The sequence below is a fragment of the Echiichthys vipera genome (genome assembly GCF_963691815.1).
Source record: "Echiichthys vipera genome assembly, chromosome: 15".
NCBI lineage: Eukaryota > Metazoa > Chordata > Actinopteri > Perciformes > Trachinidae > Echiichthys > Echiichthys vipera.
The window spans coordinates 5,375,448-5,395,456 of NC_139840.1; the positions used below are offsets into that span (position 1 = coordinate 5,375,448).

At 41.5% G+C, this 20,009-nt stretch overlaps 1 protein-coding gene across 1 annotated transcript in view; it reads left to right on the plus strand.

Moving 5' to 3' along the window:
* The window catches only part of LOC310958311 (neuropilin-1a-like), a 90,827-nt gene that overhangs the window by 43,564 nt on the left and 27,254 nt on the right, over positions 1–20,009 (plus strand). Inside the window, exons 5-6 of the mRNA XM_083929205.1 lie at positions 219–389; positions 6,724–6,890. Of these exons, the coding sequence (XP_083785331.1) occupies positions 219–389; positions 6,724–6,890 (338 nt within the window). The remainder of the gene's footprint in view (positions 1–218; positions 390–6,723; positions 6,891–20,009) is intronic.

A 20,009-nucleotide genomic window follows, 5' to 3' on the forward strand; every position in this document is an offset into this window, starting at 1 on the left:
GTGTCTCAGGTCTCAAGCTTGTGTGTTTTTGCTCAGTCACTAAACATTTCCCAGGGCAGCGAGGGCAGAAAAGGACAAAGTGAATGATAAAAGCGCTCTGCAGTTGATGAGCGATGAAGTTGGCGTTCTCCTCCCTGACGGTTCTCTTTTTTTATTTTCCTCCTTTCCTCTTCAATCCCATTTTTACCCCTCCACCGCCCCCCCTCTTCCTTTCTCAGTTGGTCCACACATTGGCCGTTACTGTGGCCAGACGTCCCCGGGCCGTGTGATCTCCTACACCGGCATCCTGTCCATGACCATCACCACTGACAACGCCATCGCCAAAGAGGGATTCTCCGCAAACTACACCATCCGTGAGAGGAGCCTCCCCCCGGGATACGAAGATGAGGGTGAGCAGCTGGAGTAGTGATGAGATATTGGGGGTTGGCGGGGGGTGGGGGTGTGATGTGGAGGGAAGACATGTCATCTGGCATTAGGGTGGACCAGGGTTCATTTCCTAGATGCTACTTTGTGCCATGTCCCTTTTACAGTAGGAAAAAAAAAGACATATTTCCTTTAGCAAGACGTTGACTCTCTCTCAGCTTTATTCTGTGGAAGCTGGCCTGTATGTGATCTTTGACCTCTGACCTCCATGTGCCAGCAGAGAGGACATTTTGTCCTTCAGGGATTCATAGCATGCAGCAAAAATAAGATCTATGATACTACAGTCATTACCATATGATGTAATCAGATGTGTACTGCGGCCCGCTGTCGGCTGTTATGCGCGGAACGGGTGCACTCACACTGCTTGAAGGTACTAGGCTTTAGCTGAAAAACCGGTTTTGGCCCGGGACAGAACGACAGTGTGAGTGCGCCCTAAGAAGAAAAAGACACCATGTCCCACTAATTCATCAGTCAATTCATTGTTGAAGTGTTTGTTATGTGCCAGTAAATACACAGACAACAACAGCCCAACACCCACAGGAGTGACATTTACAATCATATGAAACAGAACAAGTAAGGAACTCCTCACATTTCACAAGCTGAGGTGTGTATTTTCGTTTTTTATAAATGTCTGAAGCAAGTAGCCCATTATCAAATTTTTCAACAAATCAACAAACCATCAAATTTTAGCGATTTAGAGTCACTGTGCCCAGGTTAACTTTGAACACATGGACTCCAAACCACTGTTTATGACCATGTATAGCCAATTCATGTCATGTCACGGTCGCCTTTTCACAGTTCATTTGGATAAATGATTCTTAAGTCTGAAAAAATAAAATTCTACAATACGACAATACTTAACTAAAGCTAGAAAAGATTATTTTGTATAGCAAAAATGTTCTTTCGCCTTCTTTCCTAACTTATTAATCATCTCGGGGCCACTCAGATTTTGTCTTGAGGGCCCTTAAGGGGTCCTGAACCTCATGTTGGAGACCGCCTCTCTGGAACATTGTAGACGGTTTGCTGAGTGTCTGGGGGGCTTTCAGTCTGCTACACAGACCAGTTCAGTAGAAAGATGAATCAACCTTATCAATATGAATGTTCTTCCTATAATTGATCTCTCCATGACACGATCTTGATATACGTAACCCCGCCCGTCTGGTGTTCAGATTCAGGATTGGAGTTTGACCATAAAAGAAAATGTAATCTTATCTCATAGCTGTAACTTTGAAATTAAAATGTGATTTGGTTCAGATAAAAACAGCGTATATTTTCATCAGTTTGACCCACTTTTAACTCTTATCTTCTCCCGCCCGAACAACAGGATAGGATCGCACATGAAGAGCTTCTCAGACTTGGTTATGGTTCTTTTTCATGTGTTGCGTTGTGTTCGGAAGTTCTTTAAAAATGTGTTTATTGTCAGTTTACTGCGTGACCTTGTAGGGATGCCTGTAAAGAGTTGAGTTATGTAGGTCCGTATGGTTCTTGCACTTTTGTGACCTCCACCCCGGTCACCCCTGTTTAGGAATGTGAGCGCGTGTTGAAAGGTGAGTTTAACGACACTGATTAGCTTGGGGCGGCACTGTGAACACATTAAACCGTCTTTTTAACCACTAATGCTGCTCAAAATAACACCAAACCTCTGCAGTAGCATGAGAAGAGTCCCTACACATTAACCAAAGCACCAACAATGTAGTGACCGGGCCTGGAGTTTATTAAAAGAGTGTTTTGAAAGAATTACCAACTTGCCCCGGTAACAGCTCCTCTCATAGTAAAGTCCTTTCAAGTCAATAACAAAAGTCAATCCATAAAGGAAGGAGCCCATTGGTGCTTCATTTTATGTGTAAGGACTCTTCTCATGCTACTGCAGAGGTTTGGTGTTATCTTTAGCAGTATCAGTGGTTAAAAAGGCCGTTTTAATGCCTTCACCGTGCTTTCCACGAGCTAATCACTGTTGTTAGCCGCATTTGGCTGTTACTGACTGTTAGTGACTGATAGCGACTGTTAGTGACTGTTAGCGACTGTTAGCGTCTCTCCTAACATGAAAAGATTGTCTCAATGGTTTATTTGATGAGCGTATTTGCTGAAAAAGACCCTGGGTTGATTGGACGGTGGAATTTCACTTTAAGGAGAGCACAGTTCCTTCCCTGCTTCTGCTCAACGTCCTCTTCCATCTCCGTAGTCTTGCTGACGTTCATGAATAGGTTGTTGTTGTCCTGACACCAATGGATACGGGCCTCTTCTTTCTCTCCTCCATGTTGGTTTACAAATTGAGGTTCAAATGCTCAGTTAAAATGCTCATTTTCATATTTTGTTTGTAAAAACCCAAATTTGTACCAAGAACACTGAGAGGTTTTGAGTTTGTTTTCTAGTTCCTTCTGTATTCTGGTCCAGTGAGGAGCAGCATCGTGCAAAGCTCTCTCTCTCTCTCTCTCTCTCTCTCTCTCTCTCTCTCTCTCTCTCTCTCTCTCTCTCTCGCTCTCGCTCTCTCGCTCTCTCGCTCTCTCTCTCGCTCTCTCTCTCTCTCTCTCTCTCTTTTTTTTTTACCTTTAATTTGATAAACAGAAATTAAAAATCACACACATCATTCAACACAATGCACTAAACTGGAAAATGTCTCTGAATTACACACGTATGCAGACATTTCACGAGAGGGGTCAAAGTAATTATCTTCAAATTTTTCTTTTTCTTTTTCTTTGGTGTTTTTTTTTTTTGCCACGGGCAGAACATGTGGGTGTTGTTGTTTTGTATGTATGTGTGTGCTCTCTGCTGTTAACGATGAGTGTTAATGACAAGATACATGAATGTAGTCTACCAGATGTCAGCTGTCTGTAGGCTACAGTATGCATGTGCGCGACGGAGATAAATCTGTCCGTCTAATCTTAACTGGGATGGCTGAGAGCAGCACTGGTGTTAGACAAAGCTCTAATTATCTTAGCATTAGTAACATGCATACACACTTAATTACTCACAGCCTACAGACACCAGGTTAAGCTAAGTGGATAGAATCAAAGCCGTTAGCCAAAGTCAAATCACATTTTCCTTGTTTCTCCAAATTTTTCCACCGCTATGATGCCATCAACTGGAAAGTTTGAAACAGAGATATCTATTCAATACAATTCAATTTTATCTATAGTGCCAAATCATAACAAAAGTTATCTCAGGACACTTTACAGAGTAGGTAAAGACCACACTCTATGACTTATTTATGATTTACAGAGACCCAACAATTCCCCCGTAGAGTACGGTGGCGTTGAAAACCTTCACTATAACAGGCAGGAACGTTAGACAGACCCAGCTCTGTGGAGGACGCACATCTGTCTGCACCGGTTGGAGAGGAAGAAAAGGAGAGAGAAAGAGAGAAAAGACGGACACAAAGACAGACACACTTCCAGTAACTTTGATAATATCCATAGTAATGTGAATATGACTTATATGTTATGGAAGTTAATACAGCAGAATAGTAGAAACAAGAAGAGTAGCTCAAAACATAAGAGTAGCAGGAAGCGTCATGCAGGACCACGGCAGCAGGCGCCACCACGATCAACAGAGACCTGCACAAACAACTCCAGGGAAGAAGTTGAATTAGTAACATCTGTACCCGATGAGGTAGATTTTTAGCTCAACTTGAAGAAACTTGAACTTGGTTGAAAATGTTTGAATAAGCTAGAAGATAGCATTAGCTTAAATTAGTTGTTCTGAACACTTTAAGTAGGCCTACTTAGCTAAAAGAAATAGATTAGTGGGTTATTATAAGTAACGGATAAAAAGTTTAAGTTAAGTGTTAAATGTGAATGAATATAACACTAGTAATAGAAAAGTAATAAAAAACTGTTTGCTAATAGTATGGTATAGCTAATTAATGCTAAACGGTTGAAATAGTTAGCTTAAAGTGCCAGTTTCAGACACTCAGAGTGGTGGAACGTCTACAAATGCAAAACTGACGGGTGGTCTCAATGAAGTGGCACATCTGACAAAAAAGGTCGCACCAATCGTATAAACAACCTTTTTATCTTTTTCTGCGTCAGTGCTGTGCCTCCATCCTCTCAGTGTCTCAGGAAGAACTTCCATTCAAGCAGGATATCTTTGCCGTCAGCCTCTGAGGAATCAACCTCTGATACCCTGCAGTGAATTTACGGATTTCTCTCGCTCTGTCCCCGGCCATCACCTTCACAAATGGCCTCCAGCCGGGTCTTTGATCCTTCGAGCGCTTCTTTCTTTCTTTTTGGACGGAGAGGTGGAGGGACGGGGTTGATGTCCGTCCCTCGTGCCTGCTGTGAGGGAGACATGGATGTTTTCTCAAGAACTGAAATGAGCAAAAGAGCAAAAGAAGTTTTTTTGGATGGGAGGCTGAGGCGAGAATTCAGGGGTAAAGTGATGTATGGGCTGGCTGTTATCCAGTGGTGTTTTACTCTCTCTCGTCGTTTTCTGCCAAGAGTAGCCTCCTCCTCCTCCCGGGGCGAGCTCTGAATTGGATGATTCGGGCCTGAAAACTGTCAAGTTGAACATTTTGGATGACGGGTGCAAAAAAAGCAGTTTTCTGCAGGCGCTCGGTGATGTCACAAGCTAACTTTCTCCTAGGAGTTAGTGATGTAAGTGTGTTTGTGTCGGTCTGGTAGACCTTGTGTCTCCAGACAGCCCTCCCACACACATAAATACTCACGTTTCCTTTTGTCTCCCCCCTCCCTCTGCCTTCCCCATGCTCCCCTGCTGTTACAGAGTGGGCACCAAGACACTGACATTTAGTCTGAGAATGTCCAAATGCTGTTTCAAAACTGTTTCCTAAGCCCAAAGGAGTGCATTATCTTTTAGTTACAGTGAAAGCATTACCATGAGCTAAGTTGGAGCTGAATCAGCACTATGTGCCTGTGTGGGCTTGTGTGTTTTTTTGTGTTTGGGTATGACTACATGCATATACAGAATAAAAATATGCTGAAGCTAGAATGATTAGTGGACCGGCAGGAAATTAATTGGCAACATTTTTATTATTTGGATCCTTTAAAGTCCATTTATCAAGCAAAAATAAAGAATTCTCAGCTTTCAACGTCTATAATTTATCTCCATGTGTTGCTTTAGCTCAGTCGTTTATCATTGTTAGCCATTTTATCTTTAACTTTTGGACTGTTGGTTGTAAAAAAAACAGGCTCTGAGAAGCTCTGATGGGCATTTTCACTACTTTTTGACATTTAGTAGATGAAATATTTCAGTACCTAAAAAAGATAACAATAATTTTATATATTAATTAATATGGAGACGAGTCCCTATGGGCTGAGCTACTGCTGCCCCGTTTGTAAACATTAACAAAAATGATTTTTCATTCACATTTGTAGGTGATCTATATCCTAAAGTGAAATGATCCAGGTGTTGATTTACACACAGAGTGGGGAAGTGGAGTCCGATTACAAGTGCTCACTGAAGACACGTGTGGAGACTTCTGCCAGGCGTGAACACACAGACAGAGAGCAGCCCACTTGTGATCGGATCACTCAGATCTGATGTTGATACCAAATGGAAACAGGGTCTGAGTGTGAGTGTGAATGTGGATACTGTACAAAAGCAAGTGTCCCCGAACAGACTCTAAAGTGCCACCACAGGAGCTGTTTGAAACGACTCCTTTACTACTGTGACTGACTGCCCAGCAGGGAACAGGGACAGACATTTGACAGTGTCTGGGTGACACTCTTATCCCAACGTTCACTTGTTTTTCTGCCTCAGTCACAGATAAAATGAGTTGTTTTTTTCCTTCCACCTCACAGAGCTATGGCTTTTAGTATCCCAGTTCGGGATTTTAATAATATATTTAGCCATTAGCAATGACTAATGGGGAGAGCAACATAGCACAATTCAGTTTATCCAGCAAATGATGTTTGTAATAAACTTTTATAATAATAAACTCATATTAAAGGAGCTGTTAATATGATTCTGATGCCAAGTATTTTCTCTCATGATGTGACCTACCTCCTCATTTGTGGATTATTTTGAACTTCAGAACTTTATCGCCACCCTACGATGTGTTAGGAACACAAAGTTCATGCTCACTGGTATTTCAAGACACACACACACAGAGCATCTTTCTGTTTTACAATGGTCTAAGTAAATTAAGATAGTCAGGGACATAAATTTGATCCTTGTGCATTGATAACATCTGAATGTTGTATTGCGTTGTGCCATTTGCTTTGAAAAAGATCCATCGGATACATAGAGAATACCTTATTTTAACCGCCACATCAGAGGCAGAGAAGGGATTTGAAGATGACTCTTGCTGAACTCTTGCTAATGGGGTTTTTCTGTCTTTGGCAGATTTTGCTTGTATGGAGCCACTGGGCATGGAGTCGGGGGAAATAACCTCAGAGCAGATCAGCGCCTCCTCCCAGTATAACTCCAACTGGTCGCCCGAGCGTTCGCGCCTCAACTACGAAGAGAACGGCTGGACGCCCTCAGATGACACCGTCAGAGAGTGGATACAGGTCAGTTGTGTTTGGTGACGTGAGAAGTCGAGGGATCTTTTTTTTGGTGGTGGATTCTTGAAATGTTGTGAGTGAAATGACGTCACATTGGTCCTCATTGTAGAGTCTGATCTCAAACTGCATGTTTACTCATTCATGGAGAAACTGTGTTCCTCAGTTTGAACTTGACTGTACCGCTGAGATCTCCCTGACATCTGGTCTGAATATTGTTCACTCATTTGTACCGCTTCCTCTGCACGTTATAGGGCCACAGAATGAGAAAAGATAAGCCAACATGCATTATTCATTGAAATCTGTACCTCCAGGAAATTGACATGTGTTGACTGGATTTTGTCTTTAATGTATAACTGCACTGAGAAGCCCCAGAAAGTGTTTCTATCATCAAGCGTAACCTTTATGGCTGTATAAATTGTGAAATATACAATAATTTGCTTTCAATAAGCACACAGTGTTTTGTCTTTTATCTTGTTATAGCCATTTAGATGTAATTTGTAGTTTGCTTTCTGAATACTTAGTAAGGGCGCACTCACACTGTCCTTCCGCACCGCGACCCGTGCTTTAGGGTACTTGTCCCCCCTCCCTCTCCCCCCGCGCCCCAGCCCCGTTTGTACTCACACTGCCTGGGCCTCGGCCATATGTCATCACGCCGTAACACGTCACAAGCATTGATCGCGCGTGTGTGGCTTTGTTTACAAATCTTTCCACAGACCTCAGAGTTTTTGTGCGTCTTGTCGACTGTTTTTGAATATTTTCATCCGACCAAATCTGCAGTAAACACTCCACCTCCGCATCACACCAACGTGAACCTTTCACCGCCATTGTTGTTGTTGTTAAATGTCTGCGCATGGTCCGTCCTTCTATTTTCTATGTCTGAACAGGCGCACATACTGCTACCGCCGTAGGGCTCGTGCTCGTACTCGTACACGTGCGCACGCTCGTTTTTGTACATGTGCAAACGGCTCTACAAAAGCCCACCTCTTTCAAGCGGGCCGTGGGCGGCCCGCTGTCCGCAGTTATGCGCGGAACGGGTGCACTCACATTGCTTAAAGGTACTAGGCTTTAGCTGAAAAAACGGTTTTGGCCCGGGACAGAAGGACAGTGTGAGTGCGCCCTTAGGTATAGAAGCCTACTACTGTTTTCCACATATGGTGATTTAGTATAATGTAGATATGGTGTTATATTACAACAAATACAACAAAGAGCATATATTCCATTGAGTCAGAAGCTGAGATGTTGAGGCTAATAACCTTTTGGCCAAACTTATGTAGCTTTGTGTTAGATTTAGCTATTGCCTCATTTAGTTATGAAAGTTGTTGAGAAACTGAGTTATCAAGTTGTCAGTTCATTAAAATGACTTGTTCAGAGAAAATTACCCAGGGGTAAAAAAAAATTAAATTTAGCTCTACCCCGTGGCTTTCTCTTAAGCTTCTTTCAGCGCTCTTAGCATTAGCGGTCTAGTTGGCTGTCTGTGTGGCAGAGTGCTGTGATTCGTTGTGGGGTTGTTTTTGCTCTGTTTTGTAGACACATGGAAATTAAACATCAATGACACGGTACTTTTAGCCTACCTGAGGACAAAAAGACAGTTTCAGGTCCTTTCAAGTTGGACCATATTTTGGCTTTTGTGAGGCAGAATGCTTTAAAACTCTCTGTGTTTGCGTTGTAGGTTGCTTTATGCCCTTGTAAAGCATTTAAAAGGGTGCTATACAAATACATTTGACTTACTTTTACTGACTTATATTATGACCACAGGCAGCAATGACTCCATTTTTCAACTGAGTAAAGGAAAACAAACTGAGGGCAAATATGGTCTTTAAGATTAATTGAAAATCTTTGGCACAGATGAACAAAGTCGAACAGTTGTTTTTTATTATTTATCTTTTTTTCTTGGCTCTACCCCTGAAGAATAGTGCAGTCCATCACGCTGCGCCAAACAGGCTGTTCTCATCCATTGTTCGTATATATAACTACAAAAAGTAACACTCTGTAATTGGCATGTTATCCACGTATCTATTCCTGTAGAAATCTTGACCGAGGCCAAGAAGGAAAGTGGGTGACGTAGTATAAGAGCACCAAAATCCACGGCTGGCAGAGGGTCGGGGTGTTGGATAGGTCCTAAAACACAGGACTTGGACCTGGGTGACTGGTGTTATCTCAGAATTACTCATATCTGGGCCGTATAATTAGAGAGGACCTATGTGATGACGATGATGGCGTTCAACATCAGTGTTGTAAACTCTATGCACAGGCCAATATGTTTGCAAGGAAATTTAATAAGTGTACTGAGGATGTAAAGATAGCCTTGTTCAGATCATATTGTACTACACTGTACACAGCACACTTGTGGGGTAAAAACAGTGCTGAAAAAATGAGGAAACTGTTAGTAGCTTACAAGGATGCATTTCGAATATTACTTAGGCGCCCAAGATGGACAAGCACAAGTCATATGTTTGTATCTTGTATGCGTCCACTCTTCGTGCTCTTTGAAGAAACTACATGTATAGATTCAAGTGTCGATGCAAATGTCGACTTAACGATCGTTGGCACTTGGAGCACAAAGGGTTCCAGTGACATCATCGGCCTTGTGAGAGGTTAAATACCTGGATCCCCACACCAGTTAGTTGGACCAGTCCCAGCCTGATACTGGTCCTGGTCCAGTCCCAGTCTGGTCAGATGCCTACATGAACTGATGAAGCCTCTTGGATGAGAGGTGAAACGTCTTCCTAGACAAATAACCAAGTCCAGTTCCTTTTGACTGAAGTTGCTTTGAGGATAAGTTCTTTTGACAGTTAAGCTCATATCCAGGATGAAAATCACCATAACGGCAGTTGATTTAAAAAACAAGAGCAACCCATACATTAGAAAAAATGTATTTAAATTTAAATGTATCTTTTATTTATTGTTTATTGAATAATGAGAATATTCCCAGGCTCAGGCCAGCAATAGCATCATAGCGGCACTAGCTACACACAGTGACACAAAAGGATGGTAGGTCACCAAAACCTTAGAGTCCTGGCTAACTTATAATTGGGCTTTGTAACTTACAAGCATGTTTTTTCTAATGGTTTGGTTTGGATCAGTCAATCCCCCCCTCCGATAAACCTACGAGGTCCAGCACTGTCCCATTGTCCAGGACAGGAACTCATAGAGGAAGACTCACAATGCTCCTCGCAGTAGCAACGGGCCTTCACTTCCTTCCTGTGGGGGTTAAGACAGGAAGTAGACAGGAAGACAGCCTCTGTGCTGGATTAGTAGTAGTGGCTCTCTATTGTCTGTCTGGGGACTTCTTTTAGCTACTGGGCCACAGCTGAGCCCTCTGGGACATCATGATATGAAGCACTGGGTTTTCATACCGGTTAATGGGTTTATTTAGAGAGGTTGGTCCGCACGCGCTACAAAAAATAATCAACTAACAATAGCTTCTGAACCTTTCATTATTCGTTTGGAGTTATTTTTCAAAAGGAGTTGTTTTTTTTATAAATAAGGGATGTCATATTTGAAAGTTTTTAATTATATGTACCATGTGAGGCCTCTCTAACATATGAACATATCAAACCTATCTTCACTATTATATGTAGATACAGGAAAAGATGGGATGATGCTTTTTCAATATCCCTACCAACAGTTTGGCTGGAAATGAACATGTTTTCATTTTGGTTTGATCCCATCCACTGTTTAATGCTATAGACACGCTTTTTTCACCTTTACTGGCAGTTTAGAATAGAATAGAATGGAATAGAACAGAATGGAATGGAATAGAATAGAATAGAATAGAAGAGCATAGATTGGATTGGAATGAATTGAATAGAATATAATCGGATATAACAGAATGGAATGGAATACAATATAATACAATAGAATGGAATAGAATAGAATGGGATAGAATAGAAGAGCATAGACTGGATTGCAATGGATGGAATAGAATAGAATAGAATAGAATGGAATGGAATGAATGCAATACAATACAATGGTATCGAATGGAACAGAATATAATATAATTGAATGGAGTAGAATTTATTATAATATAATATAATAGAATAGAATATAATAGAATAAAATAACATATAATAGAATGGAATAGGATGGAATAGAAATATTTTATTGATTCCCAGGGAAACTTTGCAATTTTACAATTGCTCTGTTGTTAAAAAAAAATATAAGAAATATAAAAAGAGAAATTATGCCAATGAACAATAACACTGAACAGAAATAATGGATACAATAGAATAAGAAAACATATACATAAGTGTATTAATCACCAAGAAAACATTGTTTACTAAATGACCCATACCATAAGCAGTCATTTACCTCTCGTCGTGACACTTTGCAGTCCAACTTTGTGTCCTGATTGTACCAACATTATGCGTTCATGGCCTTCGACAAAATCAAGAATGTTCTGTACTGTACTGTATCAAGTGTCTCTGACCAGGACACACACTGACTGTAGACAATGTAAGAAGTGATTCAGATCACCACGGGCCCGGCACCACGCGGGCTCTTAAGGTTGTAGTTTTTGCCCGCGTGCTCAGTTGAAGATATCGGTCCAAGGAATCCATTAATACCATGATATGTTAGACCATGACATGCTCGGAGCATAAATAATGCTCCAGAGTTGGGCAGAAATGTATTTTATGAAAGAAATTGCCCCCTCTCAATTTTTAAAAGGCCCCTCAGTCACTTTATCTGGGCGCCTGGCCCGGATATCCAGTCATGAGATTTGCACCAGCGACTTCTCAGTCACGCACTCTCTTTCCCTCTCGCCCGAGGCTGGAAGCTATACCATGTCCAGTTTGTTGTGTGCGGACAGATTTCTATATGTGCGTTCTTCTGTTCCAGTAAAGCTTTGTCGGCAGTCCCTCCTAAAGAAACACCAGACCATCCCTCTGCCACAGTGATTTATATCCTCAGAACTAGTGCTGCTGTCCGCCCCCCCGGGCAACAGCACGCTGTGAGGCATTTAAGTTATGACTGGCGGTTTTTGTGAAGACAATCTTCCATTTGATTTGATTAAGTATATTGCGTGGCCAACTGCTCACCGCCTGCTTCGCCTTACAGCTCTCCATTCATCTTACTTGAGAAGAAGATAGTGTCTTTGTTAATTCTTGCCCGTGTGTCTGTGTCCTGTGTCTCCACTGCAATCACCTCTATTATTCATTTAAAGGCATTTATATTTTATTGCTACTATATTCAGGTTACTATTCATAAGGCTTTGGGGGCGATGTTACCCGGCAGCACTTTTGGATGGTGGCACACAGTGAGCTCATTATCTGGCTCCTTCATATATCCGTAATCATGTTTTTGCACTGTAGTGACTCATTTCTTCAACATGCTGGATGTATGCAATGGCATGGAAAGCCCCCGTTTCTTTAATTCACACTGTGAAGTTCAAGAAGAAATCCAAAAATAAATAAAATGATCTTGTGTAGCAGTAGGATCACCAAAGGAGAACAAAGTAAAATGAGCGCTAAATGTAACTTTTAACATGAAAACGATTGAAGTTGCAGGCGACACGACTCCATCTGAAACATGTAAATGTAATAGTCTTCAAAACGCTCAAACGATCCGATCGGCCACATGAACAAGAGTGATTTGATAAAGCCGCATTCAAGCCTCATTTGAACGAAAGTGGTTCAAAATGGCCCGTAGGTGCATCTTTACAAGTTGTAGTACATTGCCTTGTAATTGAATACCATGATGTAAGCCCAGGAAAGGCTTCCTTCCCCTCCTTCAGGTATTTATAGACTCTCTGCTGTTTGTCTTCTCTTTGACGCCACCAGGAAGAGCTCAGCGACGTGCATCTGGAGAACACATTTGGGCTTTGTGTGAGCGCCGCTTGTTGTTAAAGCCAGGGCAGGGGGCCGACGGGGGGGCTGAAAGACAAAAGATCCTCCAGAGAGTTTTAAAGGGTCCCGTGGACCTCTGGAGGAATGCCAGAGAGGACTTCCATACCCAGGAAATGTCAATAACACAAATCAGATTAACATGGAGACGTGCTACGTGTGAGGCCTTGGGTTCTGTTTACGGACGTTGCTGTCAGTGGTGAAAGAAGTCAAGTGTCTCTGCGCTGTGTTAATCATAAGTCTAACTTCTAATGCAATGAGCAGGGAGAGACACAAATGTGATGAAATTAGAGTTATGTCATCCATCAAAGCACAATTAAGCCCTTAAACCAAGAAAATCTAATTAGTCTGATGTTCATTTGGGAAAAAAAACCTTGAGGCGACTCAAAGAAAGTATTTCAAAATTAAATCCCAATTTCTCCTTTTTCATCAATCATTTAGACATTTTTTAATGAGGGTTTTTTTACGGAGCAGTATTTCTGAGAGTCACTCAGCAGATACATAACTATGTAAAAGTCCCAAATAAAAACAATTCTGTGATTGTCCGGCAAGTTTCAGCTCTTTAATTAGCTGTGTATCCAGGTATTGTTTAGGAGACAGGGTTGCTAATTAGTGTGTTGCATTTATTTTCATCTTTTTATAAAAGCCTCTAGGCCGCGAAAAGAAAGTATTTTGGAAATTAAAGAAAAATAAGCCTTACTTTCCTACTTTCAATTTTAACACAGCTTTCAATTTCAAAGCTGTGTTAAACAGTGTGTGCGCAAAACACCTGGACATCCGCACATCTGTGAGGAAATGTTAACAACAACTTAATATTTCAAATATCCGCAATTAAAAATTGCTAAACCCGGATTTAAATCAGCACGTTCATCAGCACATAATGGAAAATACTAACATCCAATACGCATCAGTGTTATATTTTTCCCAATCAAGAAAAAAACTGCTCAAAGCTCATGCACACACCAAGCACACACTGTAAGTCGTGATACTTTGCGTCATTTTGAGGATTGACAGGCTCAAATGACTGGAAGCCACTTTACTACATTTCTTAACCCAACTCTTGATGTTATCTTGAACAACAGGAATTATCTAGTAGCTTGTTTTTGTCATTACACAATAAAACGTGTCTCTGCAACATACAACGTGTGTTGCATTCCGCAATTAGCTTTAGCAGCTTGTAAGGTAGAAATGTCCTTAACAGATGCATGATCTGTGGTTCAAATGTGAGTCTGTTTTTGGCTGGAGAAGTGCCCGTAGAGTGTCAGATTACAAACGAGGATTTCATCTTCCTAAATAGCTACTTTCATCCATCCATAGAAAATATAGCAAGAGAAAAATGGCGACCAAAGACTGACACAGATGACATATTTCACTGTAAATGAATCTAGGACCTGTGTCAACTGAAAACAATGTTGGCAAGGTGGACACGTCACTCTTTACTGATTGGTCTGGACGAAACAAAATAACCTCCACCCAGCAAGAAATCAGTATGAACACAATGGGTGTTTTTCATGATGCTAACGTGTCTCCTAGCTTCCTTTGCCTCCCTCGCTTCCCTCGCTCCCCTCACTTCCTCACGTCTTAGCTCCTCCCAGTGAAGACGTGAGAGAGAGATGTGAGGAAGACACGCGAGGACGGAGGAGCCAAAGCTTCCAAATTAGAAATCCTTTGGCTCCACAGCGTCAGACTCAAGCGATGTCAGTTATTTGTTATGACTCGCTCGATCTGTTACATGGAGGTGCAGTATTTTTACATCGCGCACTTGATAAAAGCCTTGTTTATGCGGGATACCCCTTGTGCTTCCTCGCTCCGAGCTCCTCCTCGTCTCCTCGCGGTGCTTTCAAGGGATTTGAAGATCCTCCGTGATGGTGGAGGTGGAACGATTTCTGGGTCACGGGAGGAGTACGGATGCCAGGACGCATAAGCGAAATGAGAATCATCCAATGTCATGTTGGATGAGTGAAATGTGGAAAAATGACAATCAAGTCTGATATTAGGCCAAAGTAAACACTGTCGATTATGCAGCCTGTAGTGTGCATGTAGTGAAAACTTGCATGTAGTGAAAACTTTTTTCTCTCCCCATACAACTGCCTCCCCAGGGTGCAGCACTTTCTTAAGTTAACACTGAACCTTCAGATGAGAATTGAGTAATTGGGGCTCTTTCTTTTACTATCATCACTAAAGCAGTATCCTGTTTTGGCAGGAAGTAGCGGCGTTTTTTACCCGTTCAATCTTATTTAGCCACACTTGACTGAATTATGTCCCCTTCCTGCATTTTGTTCCCTTCATTAAAAAGCTCCAAGTGTGACTATTTTCTGTGGCACTGATGTAGGCACTGCCAAGTGTTTAGCAATTAGAAGATGGAAGAGCAATTAGCCTTAGTTTGTTTTGATGGAGGAAGTCAGGAGAATGGAGCTTAGACCGTCCGCAACAGAAAACACGTAACAGGTCCAACAATTGGCCGTCGGATTACTGTAAGAGCTGAGGCTTTTCCCTGTTTAAACTGGAAAAACTCATCATCTCTTCATTCAAAATCTGGAAGATTGTCTCTTTGTGTGTTTCAATTTTAAAGCTGTGTTAAACAGTGTGTGTGCAAAACACGTGGACATTCGCACGTCTGTGAGGAAATGTTAGCAACAAGCACAGGGGCGGCTGTGGCTTAGTGGTAGAGTGGGTCGTCCTCCATTCAAGAGATCGGCAGTTTGATCCCTAGCTCCCCCGGTCCACATGTCGAAGTGTCCTTGGGCAAGACACTGAACCCCGAATTGTTCCCCGTGCTGCACATGGGTGTGTGAATGTGGTGTGAATGATTAGATTAGATGGTCTGTAGATGTCCACTGCCATCAGTGTGAATGTCTGTGTGAATGGGTGAATGTGGAAAGTAGTGTGAAAGGCGCTTTATAAGTACAAGACCATTTAATATTTCCGCAATTAAAAATAGCTAAACCCGGATTTAAATCAGCACGTTCATCATCACATAATGGAAAATACTAACATCAGTGTTATATTTTTCCCAATAAGGAAGTGAAAAGAAGAAAACTGCTCAAAGCTCATGCACACACCAAGGACACACTGTAAGTCGTGATACTTTGCGTCATTTTGAGGATTGACAGGCTCAAATGACTGGAAGCCACTTTACTACATTTCTTAACCCAACTCTTGACGTTATCTTGAACAACAGGAATTATCTAGTAGCTTGTTTTTGTCATTACACAATAAAACGTGTCTCTGCAACATACAACGTGTGTTCGGAGAATACATCTCATGGGAATTTAGATGAGGAGGCAGCTGGGAACGCCGGCGAGCACTCCCACCGAACACGCTTTCCCAGGGGTCTCCCTGTCAGTCTCGGAGCACACACAAACCCACGGAGAGCTATTTCCTGCTTCTTTTCCTGAAAAAGCAACAGTGGGAGAAGTTAAATAATGGTCTCTGGGCCCTTCCCATGTACAGTATCGCAGCGGTAACGTCTCTATGGTAATATAATTACACACCCTATATTACAGGCAGCCCATGTACTAGAGCGCTGCGTATTTTGGTATGCAACGGATCATTTCCAAACTCAACAAACAAGCAGCTTTGTTTGGTTGAAGTGGAATGAAATGGAAGTCAAATGGAGTGTCACCCCATTTAATACACAGTTGTGAAAATAAATGGATTCCACTTTATGCCTTAATGCAGTTCGGAGGAACTTAATGTGATAACTATACGCGGAGCTACGTCCTGTCTGTATCCGTGGCCGATATAAATGTGACTCGCTGATTTAAAAAGACCACTGTAAGGTTTTCTGTTATCACCAGCGCTCTCTTTGATGATAACTATCTCTTTATTAATCTTATCATCTCTAACAGCCTTGTTTCTGGACGCTTCTTTGCGGTGGTGAGATAAAAAATCCCTCCGCCATCCGAACAAGTCTTTATCTGTTATTTGGCCCTTAGATCATAATTTCACGAGGAAACTGGGGAAAAGTGTAGCCACGAGATGTGATCATGTCCCTGTAATTTCACTTACTTACTTACTTTGAGAATCGCTTTGAACTGCTGTGAAATAAGTGAAATAAAACAAGTTAAACTGTGTGACCCCCTTTATCTAATTTAAAAGGTAGAAATCCCGCTATTTTAGGATGTCTGGTTATTCTAACTCAATCAGACACAAGACAATAATAGTCCAGCCGTATCACTCACACTGTAATTCCACCACCGAGAAGATGTTGGATATTTGAAGCTGTGACAGTGACTTGCTTTGTTTTAGCAGACAACGTCCACTATTAGATTCAAAGGATTGAAAACTACCTATTTGTGAGAAAAACAAAACAAAATGTCAGCTGGCGGTCGAGTGAAGAAGAAGAAGAATTCCTTTATTCGTCCCGCGAATGGGGAAATTCAATTTTCACTCTATTATTTTTCATTTTACACACACACACAGGCCCGAAATACACACACGCACAGACAGGACCTATATACATGCAACCAATGGAGAGATGTTAGAGCGAGGGGGCTGCCAGTGACCGGCGCCCTGAGCAGTTGGGGGTTCGGTGCCTAGCTCAACAGCATGATGAACTGGCACCTCTCCAGCCACCAGTCCACACTCCATTCATTGTCCACACAGGGACTCGAACCAGCAACCCTCCGGTTCCCAGCCAAGTCACCTATGGACCGAGCTACTGCCGCCCTCGTTTTAAAATGACATGTTCACTGTTTGAATACAGATGACCAATAATGGAGTCTTTAAGATGATTATCTTAAAACCTGTACTTACAAGATGATGACGTCAGATTTTTCTGACTTTGTACCAGTTTATGACCGGCATGTCCTTAAAGGAGCCATGCGGCTAACAGCTGAGACTCCAGATGTGTCACATGGAAACCCAAGCATAGTTACTTTGTTCTGGATCATTTGTCTGGTTGTTTTTTTGGGCTGAGTATTCATCAGTTATTATTTTATATCTAAATGTTGTATTTTGACCACATTAAAAGCTAAATCATCAGCAAAAGATGTAGATACCATACATTGTTTGAAGGTTCTGTGCCCATAGCTCGCTCGCGTGCTACTGTAGCTAGCTAACTGTTTGTGTTTATTGTGTTGTTTGTGTTGAGCCCTGACGTTCTTACCTGAACCTCGGACATTTCTACTCAAAGTCAGATGAGTGAGTGATAACAGTTTCAGGGACCTCGGACGTTTTAAAATTAGCTTAGCCCGACGAGTGGAAGCAGGAAAACAAACCCTTGTTCTAAAAGTCAAACATTAGACACACGTAACAGCACGGGTAATTATGAAACAAAAGTGCAGAGATTGAAGTGCTTATAGTAAACCTAATGAACAGCTGGAGGTATGATATGAATCGGTGTATAGATTATAGTCCTCCTTCTTTAATTAAAGATACTGCGAGTTGTTACTGCTCATGGGGGAATTGCTGGGTCTCCGTAACTCACGAATAAATCATTGAGTGTGGTCTTCATCTACTCTTTATGTAAAGTATCCTGAGATAACTTTTTTTGTGATTTGGCGCTGTAAATAAGATTGAATTGAGCTGAATATAGAGACTGATATAAATATACACAGCATACAACTTTTAATCATCAGTAAAACCTCTATATTTCCTAAAAATGTAGGAGTTCAAATTAGGGCTAAAGACAAATTTGTTTGCTATGCAGTTGACCTAAACTGACAACACTAAAAGTCTATTTTGTTACGTTTTGAGTCCTTTTTACTCTCACAAAATCTGCTCCTAACCTAGAGGGTTGCAAACACACGCGCACCCACACCACAGGTCACACACTAGTTATTAGTGATGCTGGTGGACAACCGTGAAATTGATCCTGAGCCGGTTCCCACACACTCACCCGCTCTCACAAACAAGGCTCTTCTGGACGTCCCTGTGAATCAGCAGCCCGAGACTCCAACCTGACCCAACAGGTCTGAATTAAACACATAACCTTTATCTCATCACGCTCCATCTATTACCGGAAAAAGACTGTTAGTGCTAATAAAATGTCAATAAGTAGCACCTAACAACTATTTATGAGAGGCGTTCACGACTTATATAATTTCCTTTTCTTTTTCTACATGTTTTAAATCAGAAAACACTTCAGCCACTACACTAAGAGGGGATTTTTAACAGCTGTTTCAGCTTTCAGCACCTCGTTTCACCAGGTTCGGGCAGAGTTTTGAAGAGAAAATGATTAAGGAGGGTACTCATACTAGTATAGTACATTATACTGACTGCATTATTCAAATAAAAATTAAAATCCAAAAAACTTTATTTGTCCCCGGGGGCAATTCAGGGCACACAGAGCAGCAAATAACGTCAGTGCAGCTATACAAAAACATTTAATCTATCAACAAGAATAAAGTGTAAAAGAAGAATAGGTGTCAGGATGTAAGTGTGTTAGTACAGGTTAGAAATAGTGTCAGATTATGTTCCTGTAAAGGTCTTCGTTTTGTAATAGAGAAGCGGTTGTCTTAACAAACGGTGCTGCCTATCTCTCCAGTGTCCTGCTCTGATTTTTCTGCTTATGGACAGATCACAGTATAATTCATGAGATCTGAGCCTCTTTTCCCCAAATGCGCCCGTGAAACATGCTGCAGGACAGTGTTGTGTTCGTAGGCTGATGCTTTGGCTCTTCATGTGTGAGTCGGTACTAAGTAATACATTAAACTTTCATATTATATTTTGTTTCCAACGCCAAAGAAAGAAATGTGCATAGTTTTGAAGCAGCTACACACTTTGACACTTTAAGATCTAGAACAAATAGCCCTATGCTTGAGCAGAGTGGGGTTAAATCAGGCTTTAAAATGTAACACTTTTGCATCTTCAGGCCTTTATTTCCTTTCTTGAGTGCTCTTTGACAGTGCTTGTTGTAGGGGGAAGGGGGGAAGTCTTTCTCATTTGCTGTCTCCAACTGGATTTTCCAGCATAAATCTACTTCTCTAACCTCAGTAGTTCCCATCTTTATCGTAGACACAATAATAATGTGTTTATTCAGATTTATTCCTGGATTGATGTTATTCAATACTACACAAGTGGAAATGTGGATGTCAATGTTTAAGACACTTTTCCGCAAATGTACAAGTTTGCTTATACTACTTGTGAGTCATCTAAAAGTTGATTCTTTATCCATTTCTCTAGCTATACAGTACAGACCAAAAGTTTGGACACACCTTCTCATTCAATGAGTTTCATTACTTTTCATGACCATTGACATTGTAGATTCACACTGAAGGCATCAAAACTATGAATTAACACACGTGGAAATATGAACTTAACAAAAAAGTGTAAAACA